This window comes from Pongo abelii, chromosome 21 (genome assembly GCF_028885655.2).
Source record: "Pongo abelii isolate AG06213 chromosome 21, NHGRI_mPonAbe1-v2.0_pri, whole genome shotgun sequence".
Taxonomy (NCBI): Eukaryota; Metazoa; Chordata; class Mammalia; order Primates; family Hominidae; genus Pongo; species Pongo abelii.
Window position 1 is genome coordinate 10,959,166 of NC_072006.2, and position 25,019 is coordinate 10,984,184.

The 25,019-nt window shown below is 38.6% G+C and overlaps 1 protein-coding gene across 7 annotated transcripts in view; it reads right to left on the reverse strand.

Moving 5' to 3' along the window:
- KIF16B (kinesin family member 16B) overlaps nucleotides 1-25,019 on the reverse strand; it is a 299,987-nt gene that overhangs the window by 18,065 nt on the left and 256,903 nt on the right. For all 7 annotated transcript variants that reach the window (XM_024239081.3, XM_063720677.1, XM_063720675.1 and 4 more), the window contains one exon: nucleotides 21,811-21,894. In XM_024239081.3, coding sequence (XP_024094849.3) covers nucleotides 21,811-21,894 — 84 coding nt within the window. The remainder of the gene's footprint in view (nucleotides 1-21,810; nucleotides 21,895-25,019) is intronic.

Sequence of the window (25,019 nt, forward strand, 5' to 3'; positions counted from 1 at the left end):
GGCAAATCTCCTTCGGTTAAAATTCAGCTGGCCTTGGCGGGCTGTCTGAATAATACTGAGTCTCTGAATTCAGGGCAAGAGGGTAAGCTTTTGAGACACCAGGAGGGATGACCTGCTGCCTGTGTTTTGTTCTCTGGACGAGGGGTGCCTGATGCTCCTGTGAGACTGTTTGTCTTGGAGATTACCCTCCTGCCTTGGGAGCTCTTCCTGAGTGTCCAGAAACTGCCGTGTCCCTTGGGGGAGTCAGGGTCAAGCCCTAGGTGTGATGAGGACTGTGGCCCCGAGTGGTGGGCCCGTGACCCCACCCCATGATGAAGATTAGCTGGGGATTTGAATTATTTGCACCAATGATTCTCTTCACTGGAGACAATGACTGAGGCCTGAATATGTCAGGGAAGAGGGAGGTAGGGAGAAAAGCCAGATCAAAACTTCTCAAATACCAACATCTCTAACTCCAAAAAAGAATGGGGTAGGTGTCTATTTCATACAGGGAAATGCAAATTAAAAAGTTCCTTTTTCAAACAGATATTATCTACCAAATTAAGAAACGAAGTTTTAGAAATTGGGCTAGGAGCTAAAAAAGAAAAAGAAAAAGAAACCAAGTTTAAAAGTATATACATTGAATATATGTACATCCAGCACAGTACTTTGCTTATAAAATATTCGTTAAATAAATGATGCAATGAATAGCTATAGGTAATGCTGATAGGCCTTGATAAACAATGAGAAGCATGGGTTTTCTTTCCTTAGGACCTTAATTCGAAAAATTTTATAGGTTTACAATATCTTCTTTCTTCTGTTTAAGGGAAGTTTGTTAAATTACTCTAGAGAAGGAAGTCTATCAAATCTTAATTTGTGCTTCAAAGCCACACTCTAGAAACTCTTAAAAGTATCCTGGTCATCTCGTTACTTAGGGTCTGAGAAGTTGCTGTAGACAAAAATGAAGAATGGTGTTGATTAGGCAGCTGATTAAACATGCGCTTCCTTGGACACATGTGTCTGGCTGTGTTAAACACCAAATGAGCCTGAAAACTATGTAAGCATCAGTCTTTCAGTCATCAAAACTTTTAGCACGAGTGACTTTTTTTAGCTGCAATGCTGCAATAGGACAACAGGAGTTAAAACGAAGTACTGGCAAAACCTGGATAGAAAGATGCCCCTGATCAAAGGGAAATCTCATCAACTAGGGGATCCTGAAGGAAGCTATGTGGCCATACAGTCTAAAAAATACTGGGATAATTGAGAATAAGTTGACATCCAGTTTCTGCCACAAAGAAATTGCCTTTCAAAGTAAGAAATGTCAGTATGTATTGACTAATCTATTACTTAAATATGCCCAGATCCCTTCAAATAAGTAAACTGCAAATAAATACAATTTTGGGAACTGGAAGATAAGCACTATAAGGATGAGGAAAGGTGAACATATACCAAGTAGCATCAATACCGCACACCCTGGAGATATTAAGGGCAGAAGCAGACTTCCTGCTGCTCACAGCATTTATCCAGAGAGCTCTGAAATACAAGCCCTGGGGTCTACTGGGGCTGTGTTTCCAGCTAGCTAAAGAAAAATCCACTGAGAAAAAGGCAATGGCTTCATTTTCTACCATTTTCAACTTTGATTACCAAAGGATTTCTTGATTCCAACATGAGTTTAATTTTATTTATAAATAATATGAAGCAGGTGATCTCAATTAGAAAGCAGATTAGGCAAAGTCTTACCTTTTTTTAAAAAAAATGTTTTTGGTTGCCTGGAATGAAAAATATATATGTAAATGTAAATGCATTGCAGGGGATTGCTGGTAACAAAAATAAGTATATCTAAAAATGGATGGTAGCTTTACATGGGCAAATGATAAAGGTAAAAAGTTGTGTGGAATTGGAACAAACTGATGTTCTCATCCATTCCCCCCCTAAATACTGTCTCAAAGGATTGCACCATATGCTGTGATTCATTAACATTATGAAACATAACTGACACATATAGAAGAAAAAAGGGTTGTCAGGGGAAAAAATAGCTAGCTGAATTCTAAAATAAAGATGCAATTTACACAGGCAACAAAGGACAGCATGAGGGTCACTCGCAAAGACCACAGGGAGCACCTTTTATCTGAAAAAAAGCACAAGGTATTTGGAAAACACATCTGAAAAACACGGAGTTAGGGGAACTGATGCATTTGCAAGAAAGCCTAATGCAAACTGGGCAAGGCTTCATGAAAGAGGAAGCATGATTGCTGAATGTTGATACAAACAATGAGCAGAGAACTTAGTGGGCATGAGACAGACAGTGGTTCTTAAAATACATGGATGTGCAAGAAGAATTTTAAACATGTCTTTTAGGCTGTTGCAACAAAGGGACTGAATGGAGAGCAACTAAACTGACATCAATGGAAATAAATAAAATTGACTATTTCAGGAAGCAAGAAGTTAGGCCTTCAGGTTGATAACAGCACTAAAAGATGCAAAAGTAGCAAATGCAATGTTAAAACAAGCAAAGAAAGAATCACATGGACCACATAGTGCAGTGCTTCTCAAATAATATGCAGAAGGGAATCAGTTGTTTGATTGACAGAGATAGAGACAGAAAGACAAAGCAAGACAATGACAGAAATAGAAAATACAGGAGACAGAAAAATGAAAGGACCAGACCACGAGGTTCAACACTGAACAAATGGAATTCCAGAAACAACAGGAAAAACAACAACAACAAAACCCTAAGAAAGGAAATTATTAAGGCAATTTCCCAGAAATGAAGGATATGGCAGAAATTGATAGAACCCACGGGTCAGCTGAATCGATGAACTGTTTACCAGAGTAGAGTTCCAAAGGTTCAGAACATTGAGAACAGAGAGAAGGCCCTATAAAGGCTGCTCTATGGGTTTTTGGTAGGGGAGGAGGAAGGGATAGGTCACATACAAAAGATCAAGAATCAAAATGGCTTTGAACTGCTTAGTAGCAGCACTGGAGTTAGAAGACAATGGAGAAATCCCTTTGAAATTCTGAATGAAAATGGTTTCCAACTAACATTTTATATCTAGCCAGTGAGTGGGTAAATGAAGGCATTTTCAGACATGTTTCTAGAAACTTACCTCTCATACATCCTTTCTCAGGAAGCTACTAGAGACATGTTTCATTAAAGTGAGGGAGTAAATCAAGAAAGGGAAGACATGGGTAGAGGAAGCAGGCGAAACAGTTCAAGGGAGAGCCAAAGATGACGGAGAAGGACAATTGTGGGGTGGAAGGGAGCTGTGGTGTGACTCAGTCTGACTAGAACAGGCAAGAGGGTTCCAGGGGAGGTTTCTGCAAGGAAGCTATATTTATGAAATATCTGCTGCTCTGAATGTTTGAGAAGAGAATCATACAATTGAGGAATAATGTGAAGTTGGATTAGAGATGAGTATCGTAAACTAAGCAAACAAGCTGAGCTCACCACAGTCCTGACTCAGTGCATGGGAGGACCAGGCAGGGAGGGCGAGTGTCCCTGAATATTTGAGGAGAGGGGCTGGGCAGGTGCGTGTTGGGGAGCCATCATCCATAGTGGGATGTTAACAGCACCTAGAATTTTTTAAAAAGTCAAGAAGAAGGAATATAGGAATGCAATTTTAGTTTGGAAGCAAATACAAAAATGGAAGAAAATACCAAAATGAAAGAGTTGCTGCTGGGGAAGGGGAAATGGAGAGCATGAATAGGGAACAAGATACTGCTTTCTAGAAATGCCTAATCAAACTCTATGAGCATTTATTTTAAAAATGTCACAAAAATGGCATATACACACAAAACAGCAATAAGTGTAAACACATACACACACAAACACATGCACAGAAAAACAGTCAGAAAAGATACATGCCCAACCACCCCACGAGAGCAGTTACCTCCCAGCACTCAGCTTGGATTGAGATCCTCTGAAAGCAGAGCCTGAGGCAGTATTGAGGGGTGATGGTGATGCTGGAAGCAGAAGCATGGGGGTAGGAAAGCGAGTGAGAGAAAAGGAGAAAAGCCAACAAAGGGGTGTTGTTGAGCAGGTCACCACTGTGGGTGACTCAGTCCTGCTGGGGACCCTTTGAGAGACACAGAGCACGTGCTTCTGAATCGCTCCCATGCAGGACAGGAGGCAGGCCCACTTATCCACAGACTTTCATCCTCTCGTTTGAGAATGATCTCCAGGGCCTCGCCTGCTCCCAGTCTTTGGGACTGCCTGGGTCAGGGTCTGTGAGGGCTGCCTTGGCTTCAGAAAAGGGTGAGGGAGAAAAGCTGACAGACCTGGTGGGGTGCAGACACCCACACCGGAAAAGCCCACCATGGCCATTGCCAATGTCACAGGTAGGGCAACAGCACAGCGTGTGTCAGCCTGTGGGATGGAACTGGGGCTGTTGGTGAGTAAGGGGGACTCCAGCTTTAGTCATAAATGGGCACCCTTCACGCGGTGGTGCCTCTGCTAGCCACCCTCATGAGCTAGGACAACACAGGAAGCCATCTTTTGCTCCTGGCCTCAGCTGCTTTGTTTCCACCTGGTTGTTACCACTTTGTCCTTAGCGTCCAATTTTCTGATGAGGACTTTTTGATTCACAGCAAGCTTACTCATAATTTTCCAAAGGATAAACAAGCAGTTTTAGGAAATTAAAATGCAAGTTTAACTGCAGCCTTGGGAGGTAAGAATCCAGGTAAACATGACTAATACACTGAACCTAAGCAAATCCATTATCAAAAAGATTCCAAAGCATCTAGAGAAGATAAAGAGCAGCCCATAAGCTCCCAGCTTGCCCAGGGTCATAGTGCGTATTCCCCGGGCCAGACTGTGGTGTCTCCATGGGGAGCAGGCCACGGTGGCTGCTGGCCTGAGGTCTGTGGAGCTCTGGGCTATGCTGCAATCCTTCCAGGAACTTCTTTTATGTTTTTACAACAGTGAATTAATATTGTATTCTACTGCATAGCAATTCTATCTAGATAAATCTATATACTATATACAATATTGAATTATATCTATAATTGATACCTCTATACACATCTATAATCTATATAGCTATAATCCATATTAGTATAACTATGACTATTTAAAATTATACTTATAATTATATATAATCTACTGACACTTTATATATTTATATAATTATATCTTATTATACTATGTTTTATCTTATTTCATAATTAATATCATTACACATCTCTTCTCCCAAGAAACATTAGGCAGATATTGGCTGTATTTAAAATAATTCAATTAGGTGGCTCTAAATGACAATACGGTCACCTGATGGTGGCAGGAAGGGACTATGAACCTTACTTATGGGCCATCCATTTATTTACACACAGGACGAGGAGTGTACTGAAGAAGAGGAGAAAAAGCAGGTTCTGGCAGAAATGAGCAGCTACAGCTGAATAATCAATACACCATTGGTGGAAAGTAATGATACTGTGGTATATATGATTCAAAATGGTCACGAATTTCAAAACTATTTTCATAACTCAGGCATCACTGGAAGGTAGTCAATGTTTTTTCTACCACCAGTCACAGCATCTTGAGTACGGCTATTCTTTTCCCCCATTTTTAGCTGTATTTCTATCTGACGCTTCTCCCGGGGGCCCGGGAGCTAATTAAGAGCTTCAGTTTCAAAGACCTTTCCTTCTCACCCCTGTTGTGCCACAGCATCTGTGTGAACTGTAAAGGGCAGCAAAATGAGAAAATATTAAAAGGGTATTTAATTAAGCAAAGTAAACAGTGAGGTCAATAGCATCTGGAAGCTAACATCTGTCTTCAAACAAGGCAGGCGAGCCACCTTCAGGTACAGGCAACACAGGAGTGAGTTTATGCAGGATGCTCCTTTTGTCTACGCCACTTGTGATATCTACTTCTGCTTCAGAGGCGATGAGACATTTAATAAAAGAAAACAAATAGTGATGCCTTGCTTTATCTAGGTGGAGAGGAGAAACAACCCTCCAGCTGTTTAGCACTGTGATGTTCAGGCTTCTTTTCCTTTTGCTTTTAAAATTAACCCAGGAAATGAAAAATATTCTACACTGAACTCCAAACAAACAGCATACCCAGCTCTAAGTCTGCCATCTTGAGTCGTTCTGTGCTACTTTCTTCTGATGCTACTTCCATAGACAGGAGAGAGTAGGAGAATCCCTGTTATGTATCTGCCAAGTCTCAAACACCTTGTAAATGAGCATGGGAGCTGGGGAGATGACAGATGTTACCAGTCTAACGGGGCTGCACATGAGGTGGGACTGTAATTGGGATTGATATTAGAATATCTAAAGCTCAACAAATGGAAAAATTACCAACACAGCCATATCTGGGGTGAATAAAAATGGCTTCCGTTATGGTCAACTTTATGTGTTAGATTGGCTGGGCCATGGTGTCACTAGATATTTGGTCAACATTATTTGGGATGTGTTTATGAGGGTGTTTTTGGATGAGATTAATGTTTGAATCAGTAGAACGGGTAAAGCAGATTGCTTTCCTACTGTGAGTGGGGGCCTCATCCAATCAGGTGAAGGCCTGAACAGAACAAACTCCAGAGAGTAAGAGGGAATTAAATCCTGTCTTACCGCCTTAAGCTGGAACTTCAGTTTTTTCCTACCTTTGGACTCAAACTGAACCATCAGTTCTTCTTGGGACTTGAGCCTGCTGGCTTTCAGACTGTAACTTACACCATCATCTCTCCTGGTTCTGGGGCCTTCACACTCAGATTGAAACTACACCATCGGCTTTCCTGGGTCTCCAGCTTGCCAAATGCAGATCTTGAGACTTCTTAGCCTCCAAAATCACATGATCACATGAATCAGGTCTCTCTCCTTCATTGTTTATTGGTTCTGTTTCTCAGGAGAACTCTAACAGAGCTTCCAAGCCACAATTTGTGAAGTAAAAAAAGCACTACTTCAATACCATGAGTTATGTGTGGAAATGTAAAATTCACAAATATATTTAACACTATATTTCACTGTCTAGTTAAGATTAATATCCAGGCTGGGCATGGTGGCTCACGTCTGTAATCCAAGCACTTTGGGAGGCCGAGGCAGGCGGATCACAAGGTCAGGAGATCGAGACCAGCCTGGCTAACACGGTGAAACCCCATCTCTACTAAAAATACAAAAAATTAGCCAGGTGTGGTGGCGGGTGCCTGTAGTCCCAGCTTCTTTGGAGGCTGAGGCAGGAGAATGGCGTGAACCCGGGAGGCGGAGCTTGCAGTGAGCCTAGATCGCACCACTATACTCCAGCCTGGGCGACAGAGCGAGACTCCATCTCAAAAAAAAAAAAAAAAAAAAAGATTAATGTCCAGGGTTTTGGGTATTCATACCAATTTCATCACTGCCCCCCAGGTCTCATTCAGTTGAAGAACAAGCCATACTGATTCTATCTCATGTGTATGTCTCTAATCTACCAGTTTTTCTCATCTCAGCTGCCAGTGCACCTAGTTTAGGGCACAATCATGTCTCCCTGCAAGATGGGAATACCCTAGTCACTGCTCTTCCTGCCCCCAGGCTCCCCTGCTCCCACCATTCTCTCCACAATGATAAAGCCTCATTCCTCCACTTTGCTGCTGACAACATTCCATTGGCTCCTGGTCCTCTGGATCAGGTCCAAAGTCATGGAGATGGCTTGTGGAATCTGGCTTTTCCTTCCCTGTCTACCTTCAACCATCAATCTCACCTTTCCACAGTAGATCCAGATTCCTGAGTCCCACCCTAGTCCTGTTGACTCAGAATATACTGGAACAAGGCTGGAGAATCTGTATTTTTCAAAAAGCTGCTCAAGATAATTTCAAAGATTAGACCAGATAGGTTTGAGAACCACTGCTTTGGGACTCATGTCCTCTGACCTTAAAAAAAGAAGTCCATGACTATCCCTGCAGTTATGACAGTCTCCTGTAATGATGTGTCTCTGCTCCATTAGAATTGTGAGCTCTTTGAAGACACAAGCTATATGACTGACTGCATGCAAAACTTGTTATTGGTTTATTCAGGGATTCAACTTCTTCCTGGCTTAGACTTGGCAGGGTGTATGTGTCCAGGAATTTATCTGTTTCTTCTAGATTTTCTAATTTATTTGTGTAGAGGTGTTTATAGTATTCTCTGATGGTAGTTTATATTTATGTGGGATCAGTGGTGATATCCCCTATATCAGGCTCAGTGCAGGCATGGGAAGCAGTCCTGAGCATGAATGGTGACTGTCACAGTCACTGAATGGCTTTAATAAAGACAGCAAAGACCCTAAAAGAGAGACCATCAGACATCAAGTGCTTCCTGTAAAATGCAATTAGAAGTACAGTCCCACCTATAAAGTGTTCTTGCAAAAAAAAAATCAAACCTGAACTTAATCAAGCCTCTGGTTTTCAGAAGATGCAGGGTTAGAGGAGCATGGTGAACAATGCCATGGAGTTGCACTCAGCGAAACCCAGAACATGAGGAATTCAACACGTAAATGACATGCTGTCCTCATCAAATAAATGGTGAGTAATTAAAAAAAAAAAAAAAAGAGAAAAACCTATAGATTGTAAGAAACCAGAAAGACGTACCAACCAATGCTATGTGTAAATATGTTGGTCATGATTGAAACACACATATTGTAAGACATGAGAAAATCGGTATGGCTTCAATGCTGACTGAATATTTGTTTATATTGAGAGATGAATTTGGAGTGTGTGTGTCTGTGTTTGATGATAGTATTGTGGTTACATTTAAAAATTAAAGTCTTGCTTTCTTAAGAGATATAGCTTAAAATATTTATAGGTGAAATAATATGATGCCTGATATTTTCTTTAAAATAATCCCGTGTGTGCATGTGTGTGTGTCTGCATATAAGTAAGATTGGCCCCATGATGATTATGCATTGAAGTGGGGTGATGGAGAGGGTACATTGGGGTTCATTACATTATTCATTCTGGTTTTCTACATATTGTCATAAAGTGAAAAAAGAGAAAATATAGGGCATTAGTTGCTACATCACAGTATCTGAGATTCCCTTTAATCCAATGAGGCCTGGAAAGTTTATGGTTGTATTACCCTTTGCATGGTAGAAATTGGCTAATATAGCAGAGTTGGATTATTTGATTTTAAGAACTTATTTAACACCCGATATTAACACATCCAACACTCTTAGGTAAAGGTAATTTGCTCTTTTGAACCAGAAAGGGTTGCAAAGAATTGCCACAGAAGGTCACTCTGTACCAAAGAGAACTTTGGCTATGTCCTTAAATGAAGACATTCTCATTTCCATGAAAAATTCTAACCACATTTTGATATTAAATTAATGTCCTCAAGTACTTCTGGCTCTGCACACGAACTAAATAGAAGATTATGTCAACTTTTCTGTCTGACAGAACTAAGGAGAATTTAGTTTCAGTACTGTAGAAAGTTAAGAGGGGGAGGCAGGAACAACCTTTATTAGATTTCTTAAGTGACCCTTGAACAAAAAGCATTTAAAATTTATACTAACAGTTAAATCTAATAATAGGTCACTTAGAATATTGCAAATGATACTACAAGACAGAAGAACATGAAGACCCTCAACCAAACACCAGTGTGAAAAAGTCTTTGCTTGTAGTATATGAAAATTATACGGGAAAAGGATCTTTACAACTGTTTGTCCAATTACATCAGTGTTCCGTGAGGCCTCTCACCTACTTAATGGCTACATGTGATTACGACATATTTCCTTCTTGGTTTCTGTGTTCAAACATTTTAAAATGGAAAGGGAATCCCACTAGGTCTAATTTTCAGACTTGGGAAGGCAATGATTGATTCATATAGACAGACGTTGAACTTGAGTTTGGGAAGAACAAGTGAATAAATATGGTGCTTGATAAAATATACAACAGTGACTCTCAAATTTTAGAGTAATGAGTGAGCCATTTCTAATAAAATATAAATTATCATATGCTAAGCAGTGGAAAATACGTATGAAAAACATTGGAAGATATGTTCCTTTTAATAACAGTTTAAATTATACTTCCAAGAAAAAATGATTAATAGTGTCAAATCTACCGATCTGTCCATCCACCCAGCCATTGTTCTTCTCTTCCCTTTTCTTCTTTTTCTTTCTTATTTTTTTAAGCAAAGCAATAAGGGCACAGTGGAAAAATAAGAGGTTGGAGGAAGGATAGAAGTGAAAGAGCAATTAAGAGAGAAAAGGAGGAAAGGACTATTATAAATACATAACTACCACATGATGATTTATTTTTAAACATGTACTTTTAAAAAATAGATTTTACTTCTTAGTTTTAGAGGTTGTTAGAAAAACTGAGTGTAGTATACAAATTTCCCATAGAATACTTAACCCCCCAGATATGCAGAGCCTCCCCTGCTATCAAAATCCCACACCAGAGTGGCATATTTGTTAGGACTGATGAATCTACATTGAGGTATCATTATCACCCAAAGTCTATAACTTACATTAGGGTTCACTCTTGTTGTACTTTCTATGGGGTTTGAAAAATGTATAATGACACGTATCTACCATTATATATCATACAGAGTAGCTTTACTGCCTTAAAAATCCTTTATTCTCTGCCTATTCATCTCTCTCCTCCCTCAAATCCCTGGCAACCACTGATCCTTTTATTGTCTTATTAGTTGTGCCTTTTCCAAAATGCCATATAGTTAGAATCATACACCATATAATCTTTTCAAATTGTCTTCTTCTACTTAGTAATATGCATTCAATGTTCTGCCAAAATCTCTTCATGGCTTGAAAGCTCATTTCTTTTTAGTGCTACATAACATTCTATTGTTTGGATGTACCACAGTTTATTTATCCATTTACCTACTAAAGGATATCTAAGTTATATCCACACTTGGGCAATTATGATTAACACTACTATAAACATTTATGTGCAGATTTTTGAGAGGGCACATTTCAACTTCTTTGGGTCAATGCCAAGGAGTGAGAGGGCTGGATCATACGGTAAGAGTATGTTTAATTTTGTAAGAAATCGCCAAAACCGTGCAAAGTGGCTATATTATTTTTCACTCTCACCAGCAATGAATGACAGTTCTTATTGCACATCCTCACCAGCATTTGGTGCTGTTTATGTTCCAACTTTTGGCCATTCTATTAGGTGTATGGTGGTATCTTGTTTTCATTTCCAATTTCCTAATGACATAAGTTATTGAGCCTCTTTTCATATGCTTATTTGCCATCTGTATATCTTCTTTGGTGAGATGTCTGTTCAAGTCTTTTGCCCATTTTTTTTCTTTTTTTTTGAGACAGAGTCTCGCTCTGTTGCCCAGGCTGGAGTGCAGTGGTGCTATCTTGGATCACTGCAACCTCCTGGGTTCAAGCGACTCTCCTGCCTCAGCCTCCCGAGTAGCTGGGATTACAGGTGTGCACCACCATACCCGGCTAATTTTTGTATTTTTAGTAGAGATGGGGTTTCACCATGTTGGCCAGGCTGGTCTCAAACTCCTGACCTCATGTGATCTGCCTGCCTCAGCCTCTTAAAGTGTTGGGATTACAGGCATGAGCCACCATGCTCAGCCTCTTTTGCCTATTTTTAATGAGGTTGTTTGTGTTCTTATTGTTGAGTTTTAAGAGTTCTTTGTATACTTGGAATTACACCCCTTTATCAGACATGCCTATTGCAAATATTTTTTCCCAGTCTGTAGATTCCCTTATCCTCCTGACAGTGTCTTTTGCAGAGCAGAAGTTTTAAACTTTAGTGAAGTCTATCTTATTTATTTTATGAATCATGTCACTGGTGTTGTATCTAAAAAGTTATTTCCACATCCAAAGTCATCTAGGTTTTCTCCTATGTCATCTCCTAGGAATTTTATAGTTTTGTGTTTTACTTCTAGGCCTATAATCCAGTTTAGTTTTTGTGAATGGCATAAGGTCTGTGTCTAGACTGGTTTTTTTGCATGTGGATATCCAATTGTTCCATTTATTGAAAAGACTATTTGTTGAAAAGACTATCTCTACTTCATTTTATTACCTTTGCTCCTTTGCAAAAGATAATTAATTATATCTATTTCTGGGCTCTCTGTTCTGTTCCATTATCTGTCTATTCTTTCACCAGTACAACACTGTCTTGATTACTGCAGCTTTATGTTAAGTATTGGAGTTTGGTAGTGTCAGTCTTCCTAATTTGATTGGGAGTGAGTTGAATCTATAGACCAACTTGCAAAGAACTGACATCTTAACAGTGTTGAGTCTTCCTACCTATGAACATGGAATACCTCTTCATTAGTTTGTCTTTGATTTCTTTCATCAGAATTTTGTAGTTTTACTCATATAGAGCTTGTACATATTTTGTTAGATTTATAAACAAGTATTTAGTTTTGGGGGATGCTAAAGTAAATGGTATTGTGTTATTAACTTCCAATTCCATTTGCTTGTTGCTGGTATATAGAATAGCTATTGATGTTTATATATTAACCTTGTATTCTACAACCTTGCTACAATCATGTATCAATTCCAGGAGTTTTTTTCTTTGTTAATTCTTTCAGATTATCTACATAAACAATCATGTCATCTGTGAATAACACAGTTTTATGTCTTACTTTCCAATCAGTATATATTTTTTCTTGTCTTATTGCATAAGCTAGGATTTTAAATGTTTATTTGTAAAATTATACTGTAAGTCACTACAACACAACTGCAAAGTAGCAACAGCTTAAAAAAACAATAATCATTTCTAGTGTTTGCTATGTATCAGGAACCTATCCAAATATTTTATATGAATTATTTCATTAACCATCACAACTATATAAGATGGGTAGCATTATTTCCATTTTATGGGTAATAAAACTGATTCACAGAGAAGTAACTTGTCCAAGATTACTCAGTCATTAAGTAGCAGAGCAGTAATTCACAACCAGATCTAACGGTTCTATAGTGTATGCTTTTAACTTTATCGTGCATCAACTGACGACATATTACAGACTATATTTTCTATTAGGTACTTTTTACATACCATTCTCATTTGATCCCCTCAACAATCCTGAAAATTAGTTGTTCTTATCCTTGTTTTGCACTAAGAAGAATGATGCTCAGAGGGGTTAAATAACTTGTCCAGTGGCATTTTGCAATGTGGCAGAGCAAGCACTCAAACCCATGTTTACAAATGTGCTCTCATTTTGAATTTTTTTGTATTTTTTTTTGTCAGAATATCTGCTATTTGCTGTTCAACACGGTTTTAACTGGACACTGAACAAATATTTACTGAGGACCTATTAAGGGGCAGATACTGTTCTAGGTGAATGAAGCATCTGGAATCCTGTCTTCACAAACTTAGCCTCTCATAAAACATAAAATACTTTGTAACAAAACCAACCAATCAACAAGCAAAAAACTTTCCAACAACTGCTAAATGCTGTGACCAAGAAATAACAGGGGAATCTGGTGGACAGCATTAGGGCCAGGACTGCTTCTACTTGGTGGGCAGGGCAGGCCTCTCTGAGGAGAATACATCTGAGCTGAGGGAAGGATTCCAAGCCCTGAGATGTTTTGGCCGACTTAAAACACGATCAATAAAGAAATGAAGATCCTGATTTCCAGCTTAGAGTTTAAACTGGGAGCCCAAAGATGGAGAAAAACTTTCTGCTTATAGTGTGCTTTGACTCCCTGAGTGGTTAGCCATCATCTCAATACTGAATGTCATTTGGGGAATAAGAAGGAGAAAAATGGCAGAGCACAACTGTTTGATGACAGTGTAGGGAGTCCTCCCTTTTCTCCCCTAGACTTCCATCTGAGTTAGAAGTTGTTATTATTCTTGAAAATAGTTGTCTTAATTTTGCTTTCCTCTTACACCAATGACTGCTCATGAAAACCAAAGTGAGATTTTTCCCACTTACCCTCCAATTGGAGACTCTCGCTCACTGGTGCATTCATAAAGCACTAACACATATACATAGGATTTCTGTTGTATAAAATGATTTGACAGGCAATGAGCCTCAGGATTGCAGCATCTTCAGCTTCTCTGACTCCAAGAGCCACCAACATGGAAAAGCCCCCACACTCCAGTTCAATTTCCTTGAATACTCCAATAGCCACTAAACATAACACCTTTAAAAAATGCTTTGCTGCTGATGATAGTGGTAATGGACTAATAACAGAAAACAGCTCCTGCTAATGTAAATAATCAGATAACCAGATGAAAAAAATAAAAACCTAAATGAGGAAGAAAACAGTTTTTCCTATGAGGTATTTATTTAATCTCTGTGTTGGATAATGGTTCTATTATTATATGTTTTTTAAGATCAGCAGAGAATAGATGAAAAGAACATTAAATGTAGAACTGCCTAATATCTTTCCAATAGGTAAATGACTGAGAAAATTCAGAAATTCTAGGATTTTTACTTCTTGATATTTACTTTGAAACCAAAAAGGCTCAATCTATAAAATGTCTAAACCAAATAATTCTATTACTGAAAATTCGAGGTTTGAGAGTAAAATAAAACTAAAGTAGAATGAGAAAGTGTTTTTAGTCAGGAAAAACTAGGCTGTGTGTTGCAGGCACCATAAGCCAGAAAGGTGACTCCTGGCCATGGAGTGGTGGTGGTGGTGGTGATATATCAATACTGACAGCCATTACTAATACCTGTATTTGGCAGATAAGTCATTTGAACTACCGAGACTTTATTTTGGAAACAGTTCTTCATTTAGTTAACATCTTCCATTAGACAGGACAATGCCTATAAACTCTGGGCATCCCTTTACTGCGAGAAAAATAAAAGAAAAGCAGTTAGGAACCAGCCTGGCATTCTCACAGCTAAGCTGTAGTGTTCTCCCGTGGACCACAAACAATTTCAAAGAATATCAACGCCAGACAAGGTTACTCTGTGACCATGAAGGATCAAGCCCAAAAACTAAAAATAAAAAAAAAAAAGACCACTCCATAATAGTGTCAGATCAAAGACAAAAACATGAACATTGTGATCAAATATAATCAAATATTTCCTTTTCTGGGCAAATATAGTGCTTTTTATCAACCATACTTTTTATTGATATGCTATAGTTGTACATATTTTGGGGCTATATGTGATGTTGATACCTGTACAAAATGTGTAATTTCAGGGTAACTGGAATATCCATCAACTCATTTTTCTTTACTTTGTGTTAGAAACATTGCAATTCATACCTTCTAGCTGTTTTGAAATATACAATAAGTGATAATTAACTATAATAGCCACACTGTGTTATCAAATACTAGAACTTATTCCTTCTAATTGTATTTTTGTACCCATTAACCAACTTCTCTTCACCCACCTTCATCCCCTTCTCAGTCTCTGGTAACCACCATTCTATTCTCTATCCCCATGAGATCCACTTTTTTTGCTCCCACATATGAGTGAGAACATGCAATATTTGTCTTTCTGTTCCTGGCTTATTGCATTTAACATAATGACCTCCAGTTTCATTCATATTGCTGCAAATTCTTTTTAAGGCTGAATAATATTCCATTGTGTATATATACTATATTTTCTTTATCCATTCACCCATTAATGGATGCTTAGGTTGATTCCATATCTTGGCTTATCAATCATGTTTTAAACCTCACTCTGTTCTTCCTGCTTTCTGGATAAGAATTATTAATACACTCAATCAGAGAATTGCCCCCAGCATCCAATCCAGAACAAAGCCCTGCTTTCCTGCATTCTTCCCCAAATTACCTAATACAAGTCCAAATTCTTAATAACTTCCTTTTAATACCTTCTTACTGAGAAGCTTGCGTGGTTCCTGTGGTTCACATGGTTCTTCCTTGTTGTGGTAAATCAATACATCTAACATTGCTTTAAAAATAGATGTATTCCTGGGATTTTTTGGCTGAAACTCATTGATACTTATCTATTTCTTTCACAGGCAGAAGTCCAGGGCATACACCAAGTCAGCCGGGGACTTCACAGTGGGCAGTCTTGCAGTCAGTGACCTGGTAGACATGCCAAGAGAACTAAGCAGCTGTAAATAACAAGGTGTCAATCTGGAAGAATCATTCATAATGATCCTATGCCTCTAATCTTTAACATTTTGGACAACAGCTCCACCATGATTAAATCTTTCAGAAAGTCATTTTTATTTTTCAGATTACAATCTTACAGGTTGAAAGACAGGCTGGTATTACAGCAAGAGTTCCGGTATCTTCCAGGAATCATCAAGAATAAGAATAGTGACACGATTTTAGTGTCTCTGCTGTCATTGACTTTTCAAGTAAATGTAACAAACTGAGATACTACTATTGTTACATTTCATGATTGCTGGGGAGTGGTGCTCTTTCGCCTTCCCTTGGCTCTTAAAACAGCTCTGAAATGCACCATAAGGCTCCATCATTTTCCTTGTCATCATTATCACCATCACCACCACCACAATCATCTCTATCATCACGGGACCCACAAACATTTTTGAGTGTTTTTCTTTGTACCAGATTCCATGTTGTATATGCAATCACATTTAATTCTCAGTACAACTCTAGGAAAATGGTATTATTATCCTCATTGTTCAGAGAAGGAAACTGAAACAGTGACATTAAATAATTCCAAAGGAGCAGAATCAGTACTCAAAACTGGGATGATCTGCTCCAAGGTCCACACTCCTAGCTATCACATTTCTTTTGATCTATCTTAATGCTCAAGCTAAAGAGATGAAAATGGGGACAGAAGAGGTAGATTTCAGCTGCTGGCTGCTCCAGTTTTCTAGGCAGTTTTGAAGAAAATTTCCTAGGATGTCTCACCTTCTTACTTCCAAAAGCGATTGTATTATTCTGGAAAGTTTTGTGGTTTTAGAGGATTTCATTTTTTTCATTAATTATAGTTACTCCTTGAAATGACAGATTATTAAAATGATTAATAGAAATATTTCCAAGTAGATAATAATGTTCTCTGAAATTAATAACCCAAAATGCACCTTTCATCAATGAACAAAAATAAAACAGAAAACTCATTAACTTGGGGCTAATTTGGGCAGATTTTCTGATAATTCAGTGAAGGTGAAGCATGTGTGAAGTATAATGGGAGATTAGGAATTGAATTAGACATCAATTCTGCCAACTTCAAGTATTGAAGAGCACAACAGGGAAGATGTGAGACATAAACATAGCTTTTGATACATGCAAAAAGTGACAGGAGTCTTAGAGAAGTAGAGGTGAGGTTTCATGAATGTTCCAAAGCAGTGCTACTCAAAGTGTGGTCCATGTTTCAGACACTTCTACTGCAATTTAACTAATTTTATGTCTGTTGAATCTACATATAATAAAGAAAAGAATTGTGCTTCTATTTTGTATGTCCTTTTTATTTATTTTTTCTTGTAATTAATTGTCATTCATTGTGCAAAAGTACTGATAAGTGATGGAATTAAGTAACTGGTCCTTTACCACTGGCAGTTTGAGAGATAGAATATTCTAGAACCATATGGTTCAGCTTCAGATGTTTCAGGCCCGTGGTTAAGAAATACTATATACCACATTTATTAGAACTCAATTTGATATCCATTTGGATATACATATTTATATACTATGTATGTGTGTATACTATATATGTATATTTTATATAATATGTACAACATTTAAAGCCATAAAAATGTCTTTAAAGATATTCTAAGCTTATATTTTTCAGTATTTCACATAAAATATCCTTTTTTATACTTTAATGAATTTGACATACTCTCTGCACAAGAACAATGTGACATCTCATAAATAAACAAAGCTGTAAGCAACAGAGATTCAGAACCTTTTATTACTCACAAAGTGAATATTTGAAGTCAATAATCACAATAAACATCTTTCCTTAAACAACGAAAATAAGATTATAAATAAAAGCCATCGATACTGCCATGGTTAGTTAAGAGATGAGGAAAGGGGCCTGTGTTATTAACTAGTTTCTTCAGTTCTAGAACACTGCTTGGCACAGAGTAGGTGCTCAATAATTGCTGAATAACAGGAATGGCATTTAAGAATAAATAATTAGACAGTGGATCTTAGTTAACACTGTAGTGATAACACTGGAAGGTGACTTTTTTCAACAGCAATGGCCTTTCTTTACAGGAAGAACCAACTCCATTCCAAACTTAGAGTATGCTGATTAAAAGAAGGGGTTTGTTCTAAAAGACAACTGAGTATGAACTGTGGCTTTGCCACTTACTACCTTTGTGACCCTCTTTCTCCTCCCCAAGACATAGGCCTTCACCTGTAAGATGAAGATAATGGCAGAACTCACCAAGTTGGTTGTGAGGAATGTATGACAGGATATCATAAGCATTTTCCACTCATGCTTGGCCTTAATAAACAGCAAGCAAATGTGGGAAAGCAGGCACTATGTGAAGCATATGAAATTGCTGATACTCCACCATTTCTGGTCTACAACACAATGGCAGTTTCTAATGGCTTGATCTAAGCTACGCTATCTCACTGAAAATACATTAAGAAGTACCTTTTGCTCAAACCAACACATCAGAGACTAGGTACATTCTTTTCCTGTTACCTCCACTGCTCTATCTGCCAACACATGTCTCCCAGGCAGTTGTCAGGGCTACCAGAAGGAATGTCTGGAGCCTGGGAAGCATGTCACATATGAGGAGTGTTGTTAGCAGAAGCCTCTGACTGACTGAGGGCAGAGTCTGCCCACAACATGCACAGTTACACTGAACTGGTTGAGCTGGGCCAGGATGGCAGTGTAGGGAGATCTACCCACATTAGAAATCTTCAAAGATTCTACAGTTCTTTTTGAACAAAAATGCTGGGAGCATTTGAGCATGAGATGTAAAGCAATTATTAGCCAGATTCTGAAAAAACTGGCTCCAGCTACAAACCAAAGTTGGCTAGGTATCAGTGGAGCAGATAGAAGTTTGGCAATGAGATGAGCCCTTATGACCCAATTTATACTCCTCTACTTACTATCTTACCATCATCACGTTCTTACTCTTGCCTTTATGTGGCACAATATGTTAAATGTTACAATTTCCAGCCCCTACACTATTACCACCCACCACCAGACACATAACCAATGATCCTTGCTCCAAGGTAAAAAAAATTAATCTCCAAAACATCTGACAACAGTGAGAAATTTCTGTTCCTATCCATCATTTCTAAAAATAAATATTTTAACAGACTTAATTTTTATAACTTGAGAGTGCCAAAATGGTGTTTATGTCTTTAACAGGAAAACATTTTATACTTTTTGCTAATAAACTCAAACACAAGGTCCAAATCTTAGAAATATCTTAATGGAAGATCAAAACACAATTGAATGCCTACTTAAAACACCACTTTATACAGCTATATCACGGTGAGGTTCAGAAAGTTGCATTTCTGGATACGAATAATCAGTTGGATAACTTCTTTTAAGCAGACATCACATTTATCAGCTAGTGCAGATGTGTCCTACTTGAATCCATATGTGTTTATGTATTTATATATATGACTAGGTAAAGTTTCATATAGGAATTTGAACATACACACTTAGAGGAAAGGAAATATCTCATTTGTCTTTGTATTCTATGTAACACTTACCACTGTCTCCAGCATGTAGTAAGGAATTAAATGAATGTTTGTTGAATTAAATGGGAAGTTCAGGGAAAATAACTACGTTGATTTTCATATGATTTTCATATGAAAATAGTCACAGGGAATTAACTCGAGAATCTCAGATTAACTTTCTATTAAAGTGAAGGTTACTTACACTTGCTCCTTGAAAAGAAGATAATATTCTAAGATTTAACAGTCAACATTAGGTGAAATGCATTAAATTTCAAAAGTAAGTGCTTATTTCCGTAAAGTGTGGAAGCTGTTGTCTAAAGGATAATGCCACAGATAAATAACAGTCACAGCCAAGGGAAGGAAGGGTTCCTTGCCTAGGCAGAGACATTAACATAAAACTCTGCTCATCAACAGCTGATGGTTTAGAAGGGTTCAGTGATGAAGCAGCAGATGCCAAAAGGACAAACATAGGTTCCACCTGAAAGCATTAACAATGAAAGAGTGCCCTGAACTTTGCTCTAACTCAGGAAGTTGGAATGGAAAACCAAGGGTACCCAGTGCTGTGCTCACAAATGCATGGCACACAAAATGCCCAATCTGTCACGGCACAGCTGTGCACCATGTGAGTTTAACCAGAGCCCTGAGTAGCCAGGGATGACAACAATCTATTTTCTGTCGGCATATAAAAACAAGTTTATAAACCATCATTCTCCATGTTTCCATGAAAGGCAGGTCTAGTTAATGAAGGCAGGGAAGAGTTAGGTAAAGAAAATCATCCCTAGTTCTACTGTTATTTTTTAATTTTTTTGTATGATACAATCAAACCTTTGAGAAAACTTGATCAAGCAGACTCACCACAATAATCTTTTCCTTGAACACAAATTCTTCAGTTGGGTATCAGGATCATGCCATTCTAGGCTGAATTACTTCTTCCCGAAACTCCTCTTTTCTCAGAGTGGTTCTATATTCAATATCTCAAAACTCTAAAATGCTCCTCATAGACAACAACCTCCCAGTCTTAAATTTCTCCTTTGCTCCCACTTCTCTCCTTCTGCTCTCACAGGAACCTCCAGCCTCTAGATATTTCCCTAATCCTTGTTCAGTGGCATTAAGTGCATGCCATGGGCAGTCAATTTTAACTGGCTGTCACCAGCAATGAGAATACCTTTTTATAGAGCACTTCACAATCCAGAAAGGGCTCTTCTCAGGACTTTCCTTATTTGACTTTATTTCCAGTAGGTCTTACTATTATTACTCTTAAAGAAGTAGCAAAGGGCCGGGCGCGGTGGCTCACGCCTGTGATCCTAGCACATTGAGAGGTGGAGGTGGGAGGATGGCTTGAGGTCAAGAGTTTGAGACCAGCTTGGCCAAAATGGTGAAACCCCGTCTCTACTAAAAATATAAAAATTAGCTGGGCATGGTGGCGCACACCTGTAATCCCAGCTACTCAGAGGCTGAGGCAGGAGAATCGCTTGAATCTGAGGGGTGGAGGTTGCAGTGAGCCGAGATCGCGCCACTGAACTCCAGCCTAGGCAACAGAGCGAGATTCCATCTCAAACAAAACAAAAACAAAAACAAAACAAAAACAAATACAAATGAAGTAGCAAGGGGAACTCTGAGAGTCTCCCTGAAAGCTTGCTAACACTAGGTCATCATCAGTTATTTGCACTTCCATCCCTTGTCTGCCTCAATGGTTCACAATGGCAAGAGAGTGGCCAACAAGCAAGGACTGGCCATGATCATGCTTTCCCCATTCTTAAAGAAAACAACTGGTCCCTGCCTTGGTGAAAAGACTCAGCCTCATTAGCATCTCCAACCAAATAAGCAACTATATCCCAAAAAAGAAATACAAACTAGATAAAGCAGTCAACAATGTGCATTGGCAGTGAGGCAGTCAGAAAAACAACACTTGTGTTAAACCAGAGTTCTACATGTAGTTGGCTTGGAAGATTAAGTTAAAATAAGTCAAATGAAACCTACCCATGACTAAAATAGGTATGTGTCTTTTTGCTTCCAACTCTCTTGAAAAAGCAACAATGATGTAATACTATAAATCTTCAGTTAATTAATTCCAAGTTTTTGCAGCAAGCTTTGTACTCTCATCCTGTATCACATACCATCTGTCTATGGTGAATATTTAGTTCTCACTCACATCCTGCTTCCTAACCCTTAGAATAAATGCATCTTCTTAAAAATAAGAAAAATGTTCCACTAGACCAGAGGAAGATAAGGACTTGTATTTTAAACAAGCTGATATCATAGCTTCATAATCTACTGCTGCCATCTCCTGTGTTAATGAGGCAGCACCTTCACACTTGTGAAGAAATATAATAGTATTTAACAGAAACAATTTTTACCGGTCAGATGGTACATTTTCTACATACACAGAGGAAAAACAGCTTAATTCTGTTACCTCTAAGTGACTTCGTCTCTCAGCAATCACACGTTCATCCTTATTTCCAAATAGTTTCTTTGGAGGAAATTCAAGGGCAGCAAGCTGAAATAGACATTTTAAAAGACATGCATTAATAGCGTACCTGTTAATTGCTGGGCTATTATTTATCTATTATTTGAAATCTCTTCCATGGGGTGAAAAGAAAGAGGCTGAAAGTTTAAAGATGGTGGGTCCTGCCTTGCTTTATCACCAGCTGTGTGATCTTCAACAGATAAAGCAACCTTGGGTCAGATTCCCCAATGGTCAAATGAGAAGACAGGACAATGGGAACTCCATGGAAGAATGAATCTCATTCTCAACATTCTGTCTCAGATGACATATCAGACTCTGTGCCAGGTGGTATTTTATACTTCTTGTTTTTTTAAAACATATGTTTGTTCTTCTTCCAGTCCCTCCCTTTTTTTTTTTTTTTTTACTAGAATCCAATTAGTTTCGTGTTGAGATAAGAATTTGAAAATTCAACCTACATACTACCTGAACATTTTATAAAATCATTTTCAGACTATTGCTAAGGTTCTCTAAATATTCAGTATTGCCTTTTCAGTTACCACTGTGAATGAAGACTGCCCATGTGAAAAGAGGACTTCTCTTTCCATCTTTACACCTTGTTTCCTAAAAGTGAAGGTTCAGATTTAGTTTAGCCTGATCTTAGCATTTCATAGTATTTCTCTTATGCTTTTCTTCTTGAATGTACAAAAATTATAAACAATAAGTTCTACTACAGATTCCCAGGCAAGATAGGATTCTATAATCTGGTGAGAATCCAACTAGCCAGTGTTGCCTTGGCTGAATAAATGCTAAGTAGCAATAATTGCTGCAGTTGTGGAATTCACTATTTCCTTCCTTTCTCAATTTGTCAGGACCGGACAAATTGAAGCCAACGAAGCATTACCAAGAAAAAATGAGCATTTCTCCCACAATGTAGGGCACAATATGTCACAAAATTCCAATTTTATGCCTATGCAAATAACTTTATGCCTATGCAAATCACTAAGTTGATTTAAATTTATATTGCCACAGTGGTAGTCAAAAATTAAAGACTAGCATCTGTATATATAATACTTTTAAAACATAGTATTAAAGTATAATATACATGCAGAAAAGTGCACATATCGCAAGGGAAGAACCGGATGTATTTTCAAAATCTGAACACACTGTGTAACCAGCACTCGGATCAAGAAACAGAACACTGCCAGCACCCCCAGAACTGCCCTTGCTCCCTTCCAGGCACTCCCTCTCACCCCTACAAAAGTTAATGCCGGCCTGACACTATGACAATAGCATTGCTTGGTTTTTCCTACTTTTGAACTTCATGCAAAAGATGTCATACAGTATGAACTCTTTTGTGTCTACCTCCTTTTGTTCAGCATCATGTTTGTGAGATCCAACCATGTTGTTATGCATAGCAATAGTTTGCTCATTTTCATTGTGATACAGTATTCTACCACGTGAACATTCAATAATGTATTTGTTCATTATCTTGCTGTTGGGCTTTTTGTTAGTTTCCAGTTTTTGGTTACTAGAATTGTGCTGCTATGATCACTTTCCTGTAGATCTTCTGATAAACATATGTACATATTTCTGATGGTCATACTCTTACGTGTTGGAAATGCTGGGTTATAGAGTGTGTGTGTGTTCAGCTGTATTTGAAACTATCAAATGGTTTCCAAAACAGTTTTAGTAACTGACACTCCTATCAGAAGTGACTGAGTGATGTGGTTGCTCCAGATCTTCACCAGCACTTGGTACTGTGGTCATCCTTCTTAGCAATGCTGATGGGTCATGCTTACTGTGGTTCATATTTGCATTTCTCTGATAACTGATGTTGTCAAACATCTCTTCACCTGCTCATTGACGTCTGGTTAGTCATTTTTAGGAAGTGTCTGTTCAACTCTTTTGTCCATTTTTAAATTCGTTGTCTGCCTTTTCCTTAAGTAAGAATAATTCTCCATTTTCACTCTCTTAAAGGTGTCTTTGATGACTTTATAGCCTGTCTTAAAAGTTGATTGAAGTTGGGCAGATGTTTGTCTCATTCCCCCTAGTGTTCTTTCTACCAAAGCAGAGAAACCTTGGAGTGAGTTGAAGGTAACACCAAGGGATGGGTTTCCCCATCTCTGTTTCTCACCAGTGTTTAGTTGGCTGACATCCAACTTTAAAATCAGTTCAAGGTAAAGTGAAAGACCATGGGCACGGAGGCAGACAGACCCAGTCTGAATCTTGGCTTGACCACTAACCAGCTTACTAGCTATGTTTCTCTGAGCCCGAGTATTCTCTGCTGAAATAAAACCATAGAAAATGAAACCAAACTTTAAAAGGATTCCGTGAAGATTTAGTGACTGGATTTTAGCTATATTAATAGCTGTCAGAGATCTGGTAATGACTGAGCAAGTGGCACGCCCACATTCCCTTGTGGCCTCTCTGCATCCACTGGGAAGCCGTAGTGACAACGTTTCAAGGAGCAGAGGGTTTTCCGGAACCTGGCCTCACTGGCACAAACACACTCCCCCCATGTTGCAGCTCAGAGAAGACAGGTACAAGCAGAGCTCATCTTCTGTCTCCCTCCAGCTTCCATCTCCTCCAGTACAAACGTGCCTCCTGCTTCCCCCGATGCTGTGGTGCTGAAAGCTTGGCAAGCATGCTTTCACAGTTGGTTGTTTTGTCATTTTCTTATGTGGCTGATGAGGTGATGTGGTTTCTGTCAGGGGAAATTTATAGTCACACTCACATGCTCAATCAGAAATCATGCAATAAAAGGACTTTAGGCAGTGGAAGCGGGGAGGGAGCAAGCATTCGCATCTCCTCCTAGTCAACAGTGGCGTTCCCTCTCCAGACCCAGATGGAGGCAAGCATTCTGTGCTATTAATATTCAGCCTGTGAAATAACTATATGTAAATTATGTGCAACACTGTTGTTCAGATTTTAGGAGGAAAAGGCCAATTCTAAGTGACTTTCAGGCCTATAATCACAGGACCATGATACTCAACTAACTGTCTGACTTTAGTATTGAAGACACCCAAGCCCAGAGCTAAGTGACTTGGAAAGGCTCAGAGTCATGGGGGCAAAGTCAGGACTGACTCCAGGCCTCTCGGGATAAAGCTGTAAGGGGCATCTGCAAGTGCATGAAAGATACTGTTGCAAAGTCTTTGGGGATCTAGGGTAAAGATGAA